Genomic DNA, 20,776 nt, shown 5'->3' with positions numbered 1-20,776 from the left:
ATGACTATACATCGTAGAAACACGCTCGGCCCAATTACTTAACCTGTGAACTCTGCCTGCTATAATACTATAATATATATAATATATATATAATGGTAAACTATCGATTGATGATACCTACTACTATGCATTTTATAATTATTAATATTACGGAGAATATTGCAAACTATCTATATACTGTATTGCAGGAGAGAGTATTGTCCAGCTCAATTGGGTTAGCGCTGCGGTCAAACGCTGCAGGTCATCTAATACGACTGTACTTGTACAAATGACCTGCATTTAGACCTATTACTATATATAAAGGAAACGACCGGATTTCAAAGGCCGGTCACGATGCACACAACAAATATAGTCGGTGGAGACTTCGAAGTGGTTCTCGTTAATGACCAGGTCGAATTAAGTGTCAATAATGTCACAATCGTCGGTTCGAAAAGACGAGAGAATAGTGTTATTCGTATCAATGCGTCTGTACACACAATAGGTAATCTATATAATACATTATATCAATGTATTGTATATATAAATATTAAACATATTGCATTACCTCGCCGACTCATCGGCGAAAAAATAGGTACCTCATAATAATGTTAAGTTACTTTTGTTGTTAATAATTAAATTATATTATTAACATTAGATTATATCGTCATCCCAATCCATTTTATCTATTTATTTATTTCTCAACTCGCATTCATATCCCAAACCTGGTAATCCCAAAAAGAGATTAATTAGAGATAAAGAGATTTGTCATTAGCGGGCCGCTGTCGGGCCGGGTATGGGCTAGTTTTGGGCCTTTATATAGTAGCTAATAGGTAATATATTTAAGTAACCTCTACATATATGTATTAATTATTTAGTTATTGTTATCTCTCAAAAAATGGGTTACTTACCTGTATGCTTATGACATTAACCTTTGATACTAACTAGTAAGTATACAATTATGTATAAGGAGGGTATTTGTATTGAGATAAAAATGCAATATTGTAATGTAATGTAATATAAATGTTAGCGAGCTTTTTTTTTCGGTTTTACTTTGGGCTGGTCAAAAATTTTGCCTCCCCCTCTCAAAAACTGAAATGACGCCACTGGTGCAATGCTTGATATTTCTTAAAAATGTTATAGATTTCTAATTGAAAAACGATTAAGTGTGCCGTGCTTGATGCAATCTCTGCAGAGATTTGGCGTTTTGGAGATTTTTTCGAAGATATTTTTACTGAACCCAAATGGCGCCTGTATTTTTTACAGATAGCGTATATTTGTATTACCGGTATCATTACTATAGGTATATACTATATAGACACCGAAAACATTTTCAAAGAACCTACAGTAGTTGTCCTTCGCGTATTTCGAGTATTGTATAATATTTAAAAAAACTATCAAAATCACATAAATTTGTAACTCGTAAGTACGATTATGAACGATATTTTTCGAGGACAGTGCGTCGTATATTATCAATTCGTGAACCTATAATCTATTCAAAGCTTGGGTTCTCATCATTCGGTTTGGATACAAATCTCTGTGAGACAATGTAAGGAATTATCGCTTTCAAAAATCGTTACGATTTATACGTTAATCAACATTGTGCGTATATCATTGGTGGTTATTGTGTTTCACGATATCACCCATTGACCCATTGATAATATTCTCTTGTCCAAAAAATTATACCTAGTATATATATATATATGATTAACAAATATTAGTCATTGGACAATCATCCATCCCCCTGGTCCGAGTTCTGAAGAGAAAAATCGATTTAATTATGATATAGTTTTAGGTATCTAATCATAAGTTTAGATTACCTTATATTATATCCCCCTGGTGTCCGCCCGTCCGTCCATTAGTTACTATAGTTTATAGCACATTATAGTTACGATTGTTCATATTATGATATTTATTTATTGTCCAGTTACATATTAAAGATATATAGGTTAATGCAATTATAGTCTATTGCGTTATATTAAAATATAGTAAAACGCTCGCAGAATGAGTTTTCTGAACATGTTTAAATAAATGTATTTTTAAACTAAGTATACAGGTATTTTATTAAAATGTAAGAGTTATGGTAGTAATTACTAAATATTGTACTAACAAAACTATGAATATGAATTCAACTTGTGCGGATTTTTTATTGGGTATAATATACGCATTTTACAAAGGTGGGTACACACGATGATAATCAAACACGATAGTTGCAATAGTTATATAGCTAATATTATGATAGTTCAAAGAGATTCACCAAACAGAGGACAACATAACAGCGATAGTATTTATGGCATTAGTGTTTATTAAATATATATATTCAATACATTTTATTATTTTTTAGTATATACGCAGTTTATTGTTTGTTATAACACAACAGTCCATATATCAATATATCATAATATGTGTAATTTATGTAACTTATATAATGTAATTGCATAAACATAGAGGCCTTTGAATTTGGGGAACTCGAGTTTCATTTAAAAAAATATTTTTTTAAATACTAATGCCCTTTTACTACCTACCTTAAAACGTCATTTTTTTGTACCTACATAAATCAGGTTTTTTGTACACCGATCTTCTCTCCTATAAAAAGTTGAGCCACTCCATGATTCACTGTTGCTGTCATACTGATGACGGCACGACTGCAAACGTCGGAAATCACATTTTTGCTGTTGTTTCACAGTGTTGTATAATAGTAATAGGTACGATGTCCTGTAATGGGCTGTTGTACGTCTCTATACATATTATATTATAGGTATTATGATAACGATTTATTATTTTTCTGCTGGTTCCGGGTTTTTTTTTTTACTTGTTTTCTCATGTCAAAACTGAATTCGATTACCGTTGGCTGTGTGTGTGCACGTAATCGCGTACACCGAGCGGGTATACAAGTTGAATTATTTATGCGATTTTTGTAATATTATTATTCTTTGTGGTTTACAACAGCGCAGACATTTTAATTTACGTATAGTTAAAACTAGATTACAACTCAGTTATAATAATTGGATGCGAATTGTAGATACTGCAGTTGAAGCGATGATAGTGGGACTTTTATAATGTATTATAGATGATACACACAAATGAGCATTGTTCGTTCATAGGTTCATACCAACAACGAGTTTATCGTAGACCAAGATTTTAAAAATTAAAATTATCCAAAAATATAAAGACCGTTGTATTTTTGTCGATTGTGTTTTATTGTGTCTATTCTCCTTTGTGAGTTTTAATAACTTTATCGATCGTCAAAGTGTTGAATCAACACGTTGATAACAGCGAAAACCTATCACCAAAGCGTCTGCAGTGTCGCTATATGATATGTAATAGTACACCCATGTAATGGTTAAACATTATAGGATATCGTCTCTTTATATAATATAATATAATATGCCATATTATTTACATGTAGCATCATTATAATATAGTATAAAGGAAACTACCTATATAGTGGTAATTAATGATACTGGGTAGATAAAAGGAGACGATTTGAATAAATTCACACGTTTTTAAACACGATCATAATAATAAATAGTAGTAACTTTATTGCAATAAAATCATGTTTCGTTGTTTTACGATTTTTTTGTTGTTGTATGCATACAACTGCAAAATTGTACAATATTTATAGGTAGGTATATACTATGTAGTCGGATACGCGTAAACACGGTAACCACAAATACATACCTATTGTTTTACACTTAAAATTACAATACCTATATAGAATACAATAATAATATGATAAATATATAGTATAATATATTTTTAATAATAATTGGTAACTAACCTAAGACGGCTGTATAATTATATGTAATGTGTATAATATATACGCTATGAAATAAATTATTAGACATAATAGAGACTTGTAAATTATGTACAATAGTAATAAAATAAATTAAGAAAACTCCTAGAGTATACCTATATAATATTATATACCTGTACAAATTCAGATAATACAAGGCGTGCATTTGATGTATATAAAATCGTGCACACGATATTATTGCCGCTCGTATATATACGTATACTGATATATATATTTATATATATATTTGTATACCTATATTGTATTATTTATGAATTTGTCGTTTTACATCGATGTGTGTACAGATATAATGTATAATGTAGTGCGTATAGTATATAATTATTATTATTATTAATTTGTGCTATTAATATTATTATATTGTAGAGGAGATCTCGCATTGACAAGTATATATTTGCTATCCATTGCCTGGCGAAACGCTTAGGAAATTCAATCGACTTGCATATTGTGTTTCGTTATCGGATCTCGTCATCATCACCAGAAGCTGAAGATATTTTGGCCTTGTGGTTCTGTAAATAAACAATATACGAACGTTGTAGTGTGATTCTACCATATATTAAACATAATAATATAATATTATACGCGTCGGTTAGGGGCTAACGTCTCTGCGGATTGAGAAGATCGTGACGATAATATAGGTATGACAAGTACCAATAAAATAACCAAAACTCGACCTTTTGCACACCTAGTTCTAGTTGGTTCAAGTACTACAGCTATAATATATTATCGTTACGCGGGGATGGCCGAATGAAAAATCGTTATATTATTATCATAATAATATAATATTATAGTGTCGCGTCGTAATCATTATACATATTATTATTCAGCCGCAGAAACTCGCGAGTATAGTTTCACTACGTATAATAATAATATTAATGATAATATTCGGCTTTGAAGTGTCCCGGCAGAATTCGTAACCCGAACATTAATATCCGGCCCGAACTGGCTCCTCTCGTCCTATATTACTCGTAATAATAATAATAATAATAATAATAATATGTAACGTCGGCGCTGCAACATCTCACCGAGCCGGCCGTCTTCATTAGCGCGCGTCTATCGTGTCTCCCGCTGCCCTCCTCCCGAGCGTTCCACAAAGGGGTTGTTTCCGGCAAAGGGCAGACGCCGGATCCGCTCGCGCCCGGTCCGAAACCGTTGGCCTTGTACACATTCAATAACATCCGCAAAAGACGACTTATATCGGCTGCCACTGTATATATGTATAATATGCCGTACACTCCGCGGCAGCAGTTTCTGCGGTCGGACGTATTATTGCTGCGATCGCGCCCTTTGAGTTCGGTTCTCTCATCCAAATTAACCTCTCGTCACGAGCCCATACCCCACCCCTCGGCGATACCTCCAAGCACCCTTAAACACCGGCGGCTACCGAAAGCTTTCTGTGTGCCGCTGCAACATTCTTGCCCGCGTCCCTTACACATATAATATATAATTACCACCGACCCCATCGTCCCCGGCGGAGTCAATAGAGCGCACAACAGTCATCGTAAAGTGTACCATACATATATATATATATATTATTATATTACACGCGCAATATGCCGCGTAATGCTGCTGTGGAAACTATCCGAACAATTTGCGAACACTAATAATCCTCTCGCCAGTCGTTCGGCACTAATATATAGGCGATTTATATATTTATATGGGCCACAGCAGACAGTATATTCTACATAGTATGTATATATAGTAATAGCCATAAATGTCGGCGATGACCGTTTGTGACCCAAAAACCGTTGAAAACAACATCGCCCCGGAGTATAAATAATACATAATTGGGCGCGAAGTATCGGCAATATATATGCGCTTACGGGTCAACTATTCGCCATATATTCGGAGAATGCGTGCTAAATTTTCCGGCGGCCGAACTTTTCGAAAGCGATTGCAGAGGTTGTGAACTTGTTACGACTGTCATTACCCAACCTTCGAATAAGGACGAACCGATTTAATTACAGACCCGTCGCCGCAGTCCCTCGGACTTAGACGCACAATCTTTGGACCTTGAGCCTTTGACGGAATCCGACCCTGTAAAATCTATTCGCCCAATATATTATGACTATCATATGCCCATTCACACAACCAGTGGTCTATTTTGATTGATATATTACAACGGTACAGCGAGATAGTATTATACTACAGTCGGAAAACTCGAGAAAGTCCTTTTGATTCGAAAACGCGTGGGTTTTCACAACGATAATGGTAGGTAGGAAAAAAAATTGCTCAACTATTCGTGGTGACGACGTAGGTAATTATTGCGTCATCGTAAATTTGCTATACGTACCTAACACATATTATTATAATGTACGCGCGCGCATAGCCGGGTTTCCAGACGATAGACACCTTTTTCAAGTAAATTTGACCAATTATTGTTCGAATTAACCGCGATTAATATCAAAACGTCAACACGATAACAAGCCACTCGTAATATCAATATCTGTATACCAATAATTAATATTATTAAAAACACTTACGTTTGTTGTTACCGCCGGGGGGAACGAATCCGAATCCCGAAGCTCCTACTACCACGCCGCTGGTCTCGGAACCGGGTTGTGTGGCAGGGAACAGAACTGGACCTGTTGTTTTTTTCCCGGAAGAAGGGAAAATGGGATACAATAAAAATGTTGATTTAGAAAGATTTATCTTTTACACCTTATTATTTTCTTCTAAACTCACCTCGGTTTTCCCTAGGGTCTCGGTTGCCGGACTGTTGTTCGACATTGGACAGGAAGTCGCTGAATTCGAATTGAGCTGACGCGATCATCAGGTGGCACAGCACGACGCACAGCACGATCAACACCTGTAAACAAAAGCAAAGTTGTAAAATCACAAAATAATAAAATCATATGCATTTTTGCATTTTTGCATCAGTTTATATAATATATTTTCAGTTCAGTTCTTTGAAAATGTCTGTGTATTTAAACAAATGTTTATAGCCAGAAATTATTATTATCATTAGTTTTGAAGTTTCAATTATTATTTTAATTTATGTAGTAGCTTTAAATAATACACTGAAAAACACGAAGGTACAAAACAAAATAAAATGTCTTGTGGAGGTATGGTGTTAAACAAAAAACCTTTTATTACAGAGTTACGGTGATATTTATAAAATAATTTGTGAGCAGTTACAGTGTTCGCATGCGAACGATAGCGTATAGGTTCGGACGTGATAAATCCATTTCACCAGAAATCGACTGAAACTTGTTTTCTTCGAAAGGTCACGCAAAGTAACACACGTCATAATATAATATTATTGTCGTTATTCGTTATACCGGCTGCATAATTAAACAATATTACATATTTTACTATCATTTAATTTTATTACGATGAACGGGTGGCCCGAGGCGCTTAGGATTCATTGAACCAGGATTCAGGAAACAATATGTTATAATTTAAAATGTTGCGGTCCATTATTATAATATATTTAACTTCTTATTATAGATGGGCTATACTTTTGTTTGACTAACCCTCAACTCCCTTGATACTTGTTATAGTAGTACACGGAATAAAGGAATCTAAAATGTTTGTTTGTTACCGATTTCATAATTTTATTGTACGGGGACGCCACACCTAGCTGCAGCTACAATTTTTGTCTACGTATCACAAGCGGGTAGCATAATACAATGTTACGTTCTGGTTCAGTAGTTAAATTTCGTTAGTTTTAATATCAGAAGGAATAATTGACCTATTATCAAATTTCGAGTAAATACAATATCTGTGATTTTTTCGTTATTTAAAATGTATATTGTATAATTAATGTAGACTAATTTACACTATTTAAGTTATTCATTCTACAATCTTATATTATGGTAATTATGGTGCATTTCCGTATCATATAATGGCAAGTATTGTCTGTGAAAATGAGGAATATATAAAAATTAAAATTAAATATTTATTTAAAAAATGTTCTTATAGTGATGAATCGACATGAGGCGTGTTGTTTTCAAAATTGATGGTACTGTCGATCTATATAGCTACTTTCGGTGTCATCATCTTAATTCTTAATGATCTTATATACATGTACGATGGTTATTTGACGAGAAAACTGCAGTTTCTATTGGATTTTGGAGAAGTATAATTTTATAGGTATACTGTTTCAAATTGCAATATGTAACAATCGCGTTGTCGTAATTTTAGTACTATATAATAACTACGACATATAGTGCATACACCTACCTACCTATCTATATTTATATACAGCCTGCACCTTAAGTTATACGCGATACACACAAATACACAATATAACAAGTAATAACATAATAATATGACCCGTGCACTATTATATTGCATCCGCGCGCTGCACATTGCAATCCGCATAATATAATCGTAATATATACATATTATTATATTATATAAATGTATATATTGTGTGCGTATTATTATTAGTAGTCGTCGTCGTACGAATGGCAAGTAGAGCGCGTAGGCATTGCGGGGCCCGTGAGTTGTGTAAAAATCGACGGGATCCGACGTATAAATTTATGCGTAACGATTTTCGCTCGTGTCCGTTTTTTATTTCGCGTTTTTATATAATTTTTTTCTCGTTTTATATTATTATACGGTAATATTTATGGCGCCGCGGACGCGATACGTATACATATTATTATGCATGTAGACCGCGTGTGTCAGAGGCGTTACCGCGATCTTGTTAACAACGACCGACCGGGGTGTACCTATACCGAGCTGCAGCGACCGACGCGGAGGTATAATACATTTGTATATATACATATTACAATACCATGTCGACGACAATATAATATATAATAATATATAGATATATATGTACGTATATATAGGTGTCACTGGGACGGACGTGTACCTGCAATTTTTAATAAAAGGCTGCTCCCACGCGTAAAATGTCTGCTGTGATAAATGGACGACGACGAAAACTACGCGACGATAAGGCGAGAGAAATACGAACAAAACGCGTACTTACAGAACTATCGGATTCGTATTGCCTATATAATATATTATAATATACCTATTATATATAGGTTCCTAAGTATGCATACTGTGTTTATATTAATGTGGATTTATAGAACGTTTACCTCGCTCATTCGATCGCGATTAATTTAAAACTAATAAAAATATATTAAACCTTATATAAGTTGGGCATAACCTATTATATTTGTTTCAAATTAAAACGCACTCTTATTATATTTTAAATTATACTATTTTACACATATCAAATGGTTTTTATAATATATCAATATATATTATGCGCTGTGTTGCCAAAATCGTATTATCATGTTTGAAACTCATTCTAAGTTCGTAATGATTTCGACTCCTCTAAAAATATAGGTGTATGTTTCTAATAGCTCACCGAAACTCACTTATGAAGTTGAATAGTTATACGGGGCGATTGAGAGAATTTTGAAAATCTGACCGACTTAACGATTTAAATTTAATCTTGGGAGGATATATTATTATTATATAATGTTCAATCGCCTGTTATATATCGTGCACATATATCGTGCACATATACCACGCGGGCAACTATGTTTTTGCATATTATTGTATTCCTCGCTCGGCCCTGCAGTCTTTTATAATCCGCATACGACTATCGTTTTTCGATCACGGTTTTAATTACGTGAACATTATAGGTATATTACGGTATACTTAGGTACACGACGCCGCGAGTCGTTCGAGAATCGCGGACGACCGTGCAGCGCGTCCGCCAAAGCGCATCGCCAGTATCGCGTCCGCCCCTGGGAATTCATATCATAATATATGGCAGCTCATTTCACTATTATACTTATTATACGATTTCACGCGGTCGTTATATTACTATTGGTGTGCATGAAATCGAATAACGGACACGCCGTGCAGTGGTGTTTGGTGTAAAAACCGTACGATATAACATGATGTACGTATATGTAAACAAATTACTTTGTTGCGTTGGTGACTTATACGTTGCATGAGGCAGAGTCTGCATTGAGACGTCGTTAAAATATAATACTTAAACGTATATTATGCAGCTCATCGTTGTTGTATACGCGTCGGACAGTTATGGGAAATGGGAGCACACAGATTTGGGGTCGTCTAGACGAGGTGTAAAACGATAAAAATTATCGGTCTCGGGTTGTGCATGTCGTTATCATTGCGCGTTTGAACAATATAAGATAATATGACGATAGGCGATTGTTGTCAGTTTGCCACCACGACAAAGACGATGACAATATACGTTCGAAACTATAATATTATACACGCATAAGTTAGAGTAGTTTTATAACAACTGTGGTATCACAATCGTTCGTGGCACGACGATATATGACGGGAACGGGATGTTGAAAAGTCCTATCCGATTTGTATACGCGCGCGTGTAAGGCCCAAATCAGTAGTAACCGACCAGCATTTTTGTAATTATTCTACATAATATTATGTAATATATTAGTTATATTAATATAAGTTTGATATTTTTTATTATTCACGCCCGAGGCGTTTAGACAACACCTCCATAAACGATCATAAAAACAACGCTAAATTCCCGTCTCGTTAAATAAATATATATTATATGGGATAAAACGCGTCGTCTGCTGCAGTGAATCTCAACGTGAAAATCGTCAAAAACGCGATATTCAGCGCTGCAGTCTTATAGAAAACTGGTCATGTAACATTACGCGTTTCCCGTCTTACGCGCTTCCTATACATAATAATATAATATATAATATTATTATTATACATTGCACCGGTAGCGCAGTAAATTGAATCGAAAACGTGTCGTTAACGATTTGTCTGTCGCCAAAAACGAAAGTAGAAAATACCGAATGTGATTATTCGTACATCAATAACGAGTATTTATACGCGCGCACGCACATGCGCAAACCATATTCGTGATTTTTATTATATTCCTACGCGTGCTTTGTCGTTAAAACGTGGAGAGTTAAAAAATATACATCTGGATAATTCCGCAATCGAATAGGGATAATAATAATTGATCAAAAGTCCATTAGCCCAGCAAAGTATGCACTCGTCGGACACAGCACATAAAATATTTATATTATATAATATCATAAATACATATTTTTAAATCCTTCGTCCGAATATACTCTGAAGACGTATAAAATATGTACCTAAATATAATGCGCGTGAGTATATTATACGCGGTGTACTGTAGTGTGTTTTAATGTCACTTTCGCCGAAACAAAAGTAGGTATATGATATATTTACATATAGGTTCGTAATATATATGTATGTGTGTGTGTGTGCGTGCTTACAAATTCTTTCGGAAACGGATTTCAATTTTATAATGATATACATAGTAGCTGGTAATACAACGCGTGACATAACATTATAATGATATTATTGAAATATTACGCGGTGAAGATCGTCTGCGGTCGCGGTAATGCGGTATATAGGTACTGTTTATACCTAGGTATAGGTATCTCCAACATAATATTCATGTGCAGCGTTTTATCCGTCGCGTGTGACGTTAAATCTCAGTCATTATCGTCGTCGTCGTCGTCGTTGAAAACGATTTGCCGTGAAATTGATGTGTGCGCTCTTTCGCGGTACATGTATAACATTGACACACAAAACCGAAAACCACTGTTTCCATGGGGCAATGCCGGGCAAGACTATAGGTCTTATTATTATCTGCATGTACGCGTATCGTCGATCGTCGTACGAGATCTGCACAAACAACCTTTCTCAACGACACAATAATAACGGTAACACAATGCCCATACGCGATAATAATAATAATATAATATGTTATTAATTATTATCATTATTATTATTATTATGTGTTGTACAATGTGCACCTATATATTATAATAACGACTACGTGGATGCGTGTCACGTCGTATATTATTATAATACATAATATAATATTATGTGTACCTATATAATGTGCAGCGTTACCATACGCCCTGCGTACGACTGCAGCACGTGAACGTCCTGCGGTCGACCCTAAGAAATTATTTTCAAGATATCATAGTATATTAAGTGTTATTGTACCCTAAACAATAGGTGGCATGACTGTAAGGTGAAGAAAATTGTGCAGCTTAATGTATCTTAAATGGTTGATGTCCTGGCTATATACATACTCGTATATATTATGTTACTTCTGTAATACGAAAGCTTTTGTATTTTTAAAGTTTCATATTATGTATAAAGAAAGAAATTAATAAATCAAGTTGGATAACGATAATTTCATAAAACATTTTATAAAAAGATCTTATTTTGACAAGACAATTTAATAACTATACCGTACCAAAGCTCCGACTCACACATATTATCTCTTCCGTTCACCACTGTACAATGCAGTATACCTCATTGCGTATAGGACTTTAAAGTTTATCGATGATCACATGCGCCGTTCGTAATAACCACGAAGTCGACTATTCTCGTGTTTTTTTTATCATTTGTATTATATTCATCTCATTGCGGCAGAGTGTTCATAATAATATGAATTATTAAATTATATACCTGAAGATACTATAGGAATGCAGCTTTTTCGATTTCCGCGCGCGTAATCTCCCCTCGAATCGTTGCCGGATTCGATCGCAAACCGGTTGGACGCGCTCAAGATGATAAAAACAAATAAAATACGTAATTATATTTTAACGTTTTACTGGCGCAATAAATCGCGGAATGGAAAAAAAAAACGAATTTATACTTTTTATATTATGTTATATTATTACAAGTGTGGCGTAATATATTATGTATAATATAATATTTATGAAGTCGATGATATTATTAAAATTTAAAAGCATAATATCCAGTCTCGCTTCAGAGGGAATGAAGATTCACGCGACTGTCAATCACATTAATATAATATATTATAAAGTTGTAATACATCATTATAGCCCTTAGGAGGATATTTTATATTAGACTTTCTTTTTTTGCGATTTGTCTCTCGAAATCCACAATCGTCGAGCTTATAAAATGATACGTATCTAAGTACATTAATATTATAATATCGAAAGCGGAATAAATCGCCAAAAAACCCAGAACGGGACCAGTGACGAAAAGAATTCAGTCGATTCAATCTCGTGGTATACAAAGAACAATAATATAATATGACGCCACCGTTGGCATTTTATTTTGTCGTAATTTTTGGAACATTCGTGAGTATGCCATGTACAAGGTGCATATTGTTATTTTTGTATACGTTTATGGCGTGCTTTATAATATATAGGGAAATTATGTAAATTTTTCAATCGGTCATCAACTTCTGCTGCAGTTGACGTATCGTTTTATACTCAGGGCTCGCCCTGTTGTAATGAAACTAGGTAATAGTTATATTTGGAGACTTAAAGGATAACTACTTGTCGTAACCACGCGGTAAACGTAGGTATACACCATCGGCTATAGGTATAGGTATATTGTGTAATAAGAGACCAAGAGCTATTCGGGTTTTTACTTTTTTTTGTAATATTTCCGCGGATAAATACCACATTACAGAGCGTGCAGTGTGCTAATTTTGATCGATCGTCATCTTTACAGGGAACGGTTTCAGTGGGGATATGATCAATATGCATATATTCACCGCGAATGATTTATAATATTGTATAATATTTTTACATAAATTATTGTGAGATATCGATATTTTAGATTTCGACCGAACCGAGGAATGTATTTATTTTATGATATGTGTGTGTGGAGAAACAGATCGTGAAAACGCTCACATATCTACTACCCATATATTTTTATTATTATGATTTGTTACTCAAGAATATACAATATACGCATAAATACATTATAATATTTTAATATTACGTCAACTATTAAGTGATATTTTTCATTAGAAATAAAAAACAAACCACAATCGGAACACTACAACACATATGTACATCGCAGTGGTGCAAACAGAATATTATACAGATCAAAGGGAGATTGGTGCGCATCGTTTGCTGAGAAAATAGAGTATAATAATATAACATTGTACATAATGATTACTGTCGCTGATTGCTGTATACAACACAATTATAACGGTAATAATACGATTTAATAACGAAGTCTCGTTTTAAGTTTTGACTACATATCCGCAGACGGCCTCGGACGTTTGGCGGCGGATGAGCAACGAAATCTTCTGGCGGATAATTTTGTAACACCGGTGGCAATCGCATAAATGGGTACCATATAGGTAGGTGTAGGTACTATTATATATTTTGTACTTGGGACATACGCGCATACTGTGAGTGTGTGTCATGGTCAAATTACTGTATTATGTACATGTAGAATAATGTATATAACATAATAATAATAATAATATTGTCAAGTTTTTACAAGTTCTTTCAACGACGACGACGAATTTCGCGTTGCCAGAGAAAGTCCTAAGGGTTTCCTAGGCGCCGGGCGGACCTACCTATATTATATATTTAAAGGTGTGCATGTACGGGTGTCGGGTATTATATTATTGTATTCACTCCGCGGACATATACGCAATTGTTCGACTGGCCAGAAGAGTCCAGGTGAAATGTATGACCAACTATATACCTCCATTCATCACGTGTTTAATAATAACCGAAACCGTTTGAAACACAATAAAGGACACAATTGGAAACGCGATCGCGCTTAAAGCGTTAATATAATATATATTTATCATTTGTATAATATAATAGGTACCTAGGTATATAGTTATGTCAGAGTAAAACATAACATACTTATATCTAATACTGATTGAAATATTGAATGTAGTTGTGTACATGTCTTGTACGACGTGATCATTAAGTGATTATTTTCGTATAGAGAAGACTTGAATAGTGTACTAGTTTATAAAATATTTGAATCCGAACGATTTATCAATTTGTTTCAAACGTCCTCCTCGATAAAGAAATCGAATCGATACTCATATAATATGATATATAATAATTACTAAAATAACTTAACCGATAATAATATGATCATTAAAGAATTAATAATATATAACGTTGCAGTCATAGGAATTCAATGCACATTTCTCGCAGTACTTTCATTACGAATTTCCTAAATTTATCTATTCATTATAGGTATATATCATATCATTTTATATTATACTTTATTACTATCTACGTCTGACAATTCTCCGCGATTTGTAAACGACATATTTTAAAAATTGACTTTTGAAGGACGCGTGTCACGAATTAGTTCCGGTATTAAAAAAATATTTGCCATTCTCGCTGGAATATGATAAAATTAACGGTTCGTTACCGCGAGATAAACAAATATAACAGTTGCATTGTAATAATATACCTACTGCAATCTCGTCAGCTCGAAATGTGTACGGGAAACGTTATCGATAACCTAGTGCAGTCTAAAATGGTTCATAGCATTGTAAACAATAAAGATAAATATTGTTTTCTAAAATATCATTTTTAGGCGCTGAAAACTATTTAAATGTTGATGATGTCTACCTGTAGAATGAACTGCGTCGATACAATAATATAGTACCTATAATAATACTTGCATATCGAAACTCGAACGACCGCGAAAGACGTAAAAAATTTTTTTGGTTTTCGATTTCTCAGACATTTTATAACGAGCGTGTTACAGAATAATATTATACTCCTCTCGCTGCAGGACGACTATCTGCACGACACGTCTTTAAAGTATTCGTTTCGCGACGTCTCGTTTGTATTATTATTTTGAATATCTAAATCGATGCGTCCTGCGAGCGTTGATTTATCGTCATAATAATATAATATATTTATAATTATCTACGGTTCGTCGCGTAACGCTCATTATATCAAATCGAATGAAAACGAATCTTATTTGATACGGCAGTGACGACGACCTGTCTAATTACGAACGCATATATTGTTTTATATTACACGAAATCGCAGCAAACGAGGTTAGTACGATATAGTTGTATCGGACAAAATCTCTGGTTCGAGGACCTTCTATAATAATATATAGGTACTGCATTACTGCTCAAACAACACATGATGATATTTTATGTACATATATGATGTGAATATGTGATCCATTTTAGTGTATAAGTACACTCATTATATTTCGAAAATTTTAATTTACTTTTACATAATTAAATATCAATGTAAAACAAAATTATAATATTTTCAATATAATTTACCGTTATCAGTTTTTTGAATTTTTTACTTTATTGAATGACAACATACAATTTGTTATTTAATATTCCGAAGGACAATATTTTTCGGAATGTTTCAATGCTTACACATAATATGTAGTTAAGTACCTAATTAGTGATAAATATTTAAGGTTATAAACTTATAACTTGTGAGTTATAACTAAAAATAGTATATAGTGACTCAAAAAAGTAAAAAAAATTATGAATTTTCGAAAATATAATGAATGTAGACACTTAATAAATGCCAAATGGATCCTAACCTTGCGTGCGTAATTTTTTCACCGTGTGGCATGACGACGACGTGGTCGTCTGAAACGGGTTGACTACTTTGTGAAAACGTAGCGACGGGTAGGCTGCAGCATAATACCTAATATATGTAATAAAAAATAATATAAAGATCGTTATGCCTTCAGATGCGCGTGATAAAACCCGAAACGCAGACGAACCCGGGCGTGATTAACGCGTGACGGCGGCTATCGCGTCTAAATAGATTGTGGTAGATCGTCGGGGGCACAAGAGTATAATATTATAGATAATCGCGATGTAGTTTTACTCTCCACGGACGGCAGTGTCTAAACCTGTATGGAAGATTGCCATTTTTAACGACCGCAACATCGTCGTCGTCCGCCGACGAGACGCAACTGGTGTCCGTAGGATGTTTATAGGTATATAGATACGTGTCATTATTATTATAGCATCTGTTGTATATACCACGGTATTGTAACTTGTAAGCTTTCGCTCAGACGTCGTCGTTGGCGACGTGCGTGTCTCGTAGACCGTTGCACCGGTTCCCATATGGATGGTATGATATTATATTTTTATATCGTGTGTTTCGTAACGGATTTTCCGCGGCGGTGGATTTAAAAAACCAAAAACGTTTCGAAAAACGACGATGATGGCGAGCCCCGGGACAACCGCGGAACGTATAGGTATAATAATATAGGTATAGCTGTTTAAGACGTTTATCCATACACACTGCACGCACGGGCGTGGGCGTACCGACTTACGACTGCTACGAGACAGACGAGACGGCGTGTAATTTATATGTATATCGCGACCGACGGTCGGCATTGATTGGTGGTTTTTCCCTCGAAAAGAAAACGCAGTGTCGAAACACTAGCCGAGCAAAGTACCTCTGCGTTGTGCGTATAATACAATCATATTATATGTGCTTGTGTGTGACACGAGGGCCTGTCGTATCGTTTACAACGACCGATATTATAGTCCCTCAACCTCAGTGGTTCTTAAGCAGTGTTCCGTGAACTTGGAACAAGATTTCCGTCAAAATTTTAAAATCAGAGGAAAAATTATAAAATTGTGAATTTTTTTTTATTGATTTTATTATTTTTAATTGTCTAATTTGTTATTTGTATGCAAACTGTTTTGTGCTATTCGTGCATTGTTTAATATATTATACAATTTGAAAATGTACATAAATACATAAACTGTGTTCCGCAAAAATCTTATAAAATATTAAGTTTTTTTATTAAAATCGTCAAAAAGTGTCAATTATTAATTAGTAGTAGTTAGTGAATATTAAGTGTGCCGTCATTCAAAAAAGGTTAAGAACCACTGCTCTACCTTGTCATTTAGGTACACTGCAGATCACGTGATACTATTATGTCATCAACAGCCGTAAATACGTGGACATTATATTACTATTATTGTTATTATTAAACGTATTGACGGCCGGCATACGTGCGGCATATTAAAAACATACACATATATACATACAATGTACATAATAATATAATATGTATAATATAGCTTTGCGGTGGCGTTTTTCACACGTGTCGGCCAAAATGCGAAATGTGTAATGGATACCATTAAATGGGATATTATTATCGTATTACGAGCGTGAGTGCAAGAGTGCGTGTATAAAGGACACGTTAATATAGAATATGACATATATATTCAATGTACTTATAAAAATAATAATGTAGGTAGGTATATAAACCGAACTCGATCGCGAATTTCGCGAACACGCCTCAGCTGCGATGTCATTATAATATCAACATATAATTATTATAAAGTTGCCCCGTGGCTTCCGATCGTTATTTTTTGAAAATTATTACTTTATATGCTGTTGCGCCAGTTGTATTTATCGCGTTTATTGAGATGACATTTTTTGTCCCGATCGAACAGTGTTGTGGAAGTGATAACTCTTCTTGCGTAGGTATAATATGCCATAACTGCAAACACGCGTGGTTGAACACTCTGTATGCGTACACGGGTCGTATGAGGGAGCGTGATGGACGGGTTTATTCAAAGGCCTCGCGGATGTAATGGATCAAAAGTATTTGGACGCCTACTGAATTTTCGCATTTTCTAGACCTATCGGCTCGGAACATCTATCCGATATGAACTGAATAATGTTGGGCATACCCATGGTAAATTCGTACCATAAATCCTCCATCGGTTTGCGTGTATCGTTCAGAGTCGAATGGTGTAAAAGAAATGCCGCTCTGTCCGATTTCGTTTTGGGTCGTACGCGCGTTGTATATTAACAACATAATATCGGGTGATTTAATAATAATAATATTATGTACAATGTAGGTAGGTACTATGCATTACATATATGTACTATGCGCAGCCTTGCAGTTTAAAACGATTAATGAAAACGAAATAGTTTTCACTAATGTGAAATACTTAGGCACAATAATAATTATAGACTGATGGCCGTTCGGATCGTTAATGTGCTATTTTTCAAATATGGGAGAAAGAAATTTGTAATAATTATTATTGTTATTGTAGTTAAATCAGTCATTTTTGAATATGTGTATCACTTGCCCGAAATTCTATAAGTACGCAGTGTATGTAATATTATTCTAAAATGCACGAGACCTATTTCGTAATGTTAACCAATGTTAATTTACGTTTGTGTACACACGTAATTACGTAATTAAATAAACTCTATAATATCGTTTAAGAATAAGGATCAATGAATAAATTGTTTAGTAAAAAAAATCGTATTGAAACCACGTGTTGCGATTGCTTGTAAATTTTATTAGTTTTAAATTTGCATTAAACAAAAATTAAAATGTAATATTAAATATAATTTGATTTTATTGTAACATTATCCTACAACTTTACTTTTATTTGAATATGTTTTTTTACCTATGCGTTTTAGAGTAGCCGGTCTTGTAGTTTATCGCGCTTATAAGTACGATAAAAGATTATAAAAAAAAAAAAAAAATGTATACAAATACAATTATTAATAATCGTTTACACTCACCCTTTGTACGGAAACCATTTTGTATTTATATTTTTTGGCGTTCGCTGCGGCACTTGCAGATAAAAGGTCGGCGAGAAAAATACACAACCGGAACTGGAACGTTGGAAAATATAATAAATATTATATTATGTAGAGGTACAACAGGTAGTTGTGATATGGGTCGTCGTTCGTGACGGAGACGGCGAAGAGTGGCGTCGTGCGTAGTAGTCGCGGTGTACAACAGGTATCACACTGCGACAGTGGTACGTGAGTATACGATAATTATATAATGTATTTATAGAAATGTTCGAAAACAATAAATAAATATAAAAAACAGGTATGGAGGTAAAATGTGTGTACGGTTTGGAGTTTGGGTAACTAAACACTAGGGTTTCGGAGGCGATCCGTTTAGATTATATAGTGGCTTGACGTTCGGTTTTCGCCGGGCGGTGGGAACGACGTTGTATTATAGTAATAATAATAATATTTTATTATTGTACACGTTCCTGTAGTCGTCGGCGGCGGGGTGGGGGTGGCTCGAGCGAACCGTAGGAAGAAAAATCGCGGCACGGAAGAGCGCTAAAAAGAGGTGTACCGTATCCGTTGTCAAGGTCTTCTCTGGTGTGCGGCTGCAGATACGCCGCCGCCGACCGGTTCGAATGGTCGGCGGCAGTGGTCGTACCAACGACGACTTAGACGACTTAGACGATTTATGTTTTATCCTATTACATTTTTCACCGTAAAACGTATAGTGTATAATATTATTATATTTATATAACACTGCGCCCAATTATACTTTACAGTTTTATATTAAATGCGATTTTCTTTTTTCGAATAAATTCGTAGTTATATTAGCATTTAGTAGGTATGTTGTGACAATATACAACTATATAATGAGTATAAAAGAGGTGTATAGGTGTGTTATTCCTCTGATGACGAAATTGCGACATAACTGCGTATAGCTACCTACAATTATTATTATAATATTCTGGATTTGTATAATTTCGTCGTTTCAAGATCCTCCCGAGATTGGAGTCTGGGAGAGAGAAAATTATTCAGTTATCATTATAATACACTCGAATATCGCAAACATTCACGTGGGATTAAAACATTATGTTTGAATTTTACCACATGCCTATTTAGTGGTACTTATACCCGTGTATATTAAAATATAATGTTTGTCTATTAATTGACAAACCGATAACGAAAACGTATAATTTTACTTTTACATAAATGATAGGTATGTCCCTTAATGCAATATGTGTGTAAAGATTAAACGAATTATATTGTTCTGCGGTGACTAGAACAATAATTTACATAGGTTCGGTATCACCTATATGATATTGAAATATATTATACAGGTACTTGTATAGTTGTATATTATATATCTGTGGTATTGATAGGTACCGAATTTCACATGGAAACTGGAATACACACGTGCGCAAAACAAGTCGCTAGAGTAATATAATTATTATAAGTTCTCGAATAATATTATAAACTATACCTATAATGTATAGGTACTGTAAAAACGATTATAATCATATACTCTAACAATGTTATTATAAAATAATAAGTATAGGTGCCTTATTTGACGAGAATAGCTAATATTATTACATTAAAGTATATATAATGTCAAATTAATTTTATTTGTTATACCTTAATTTTTTTTTTTACTTGACGTTGTTTTGTAATCTTCTTTTTATTATATTAATTACGAAAAATTTACCCGTTGTTC

The 20,776-nt window shown here is 34.3% G+C and overlaps 1 protein-coding gene across 1 annotated transcript; it reads right to left on the bottom strand.

Moving 5' to 3' along the window:
* Window positions 1–3,495: 3,495 nt before the first annotated feature.
* On the bottom strand, window positions 3,496–19,439 carry LOC100167494. Its single transcript, XM_001950156.5, has 4 exons — window positions 19,063–19,439; window positions 6,476–6,599; window positions 6,274–6,375; window positions 3,496–4,299 (listed from the first exon to the last, which is right to left on the bottom strand). Exons 1-4 carry the CDS (start codon window positions 19,078–19,080, stop codon window positions 4,265–4,267), a joined length of 279 nt encoding a protein of 92 aa, XP_001950191.1. The 5' UTR covers window positions 19,081–19,439; the 3' UTR covers window positions 3,496–4,264.
* Window positions 19,440–20,776: the final 1,337 nt, after the last annotated feature.

Source organism: Acyrthosiphon pisum, chromosome A1 (assembly GCF_005508785.2).
Source record: "Acyrthosiphon pisum isolate AL4f chromosome A1, pea_aphid_22Mar2018_4r6ur, whole genome shotgun sequence".
NCBI lineage: Eukaryota > Metazoa > Arthropoda > Insecta > Hemiptera > Aphididae > Acyrthosiphon > Acyrthosiphon pisum.
Note: the sequence above shows the minus strand (reverse complement) of the source record. Positions and strands in the feature narration are given on the sequence as shown.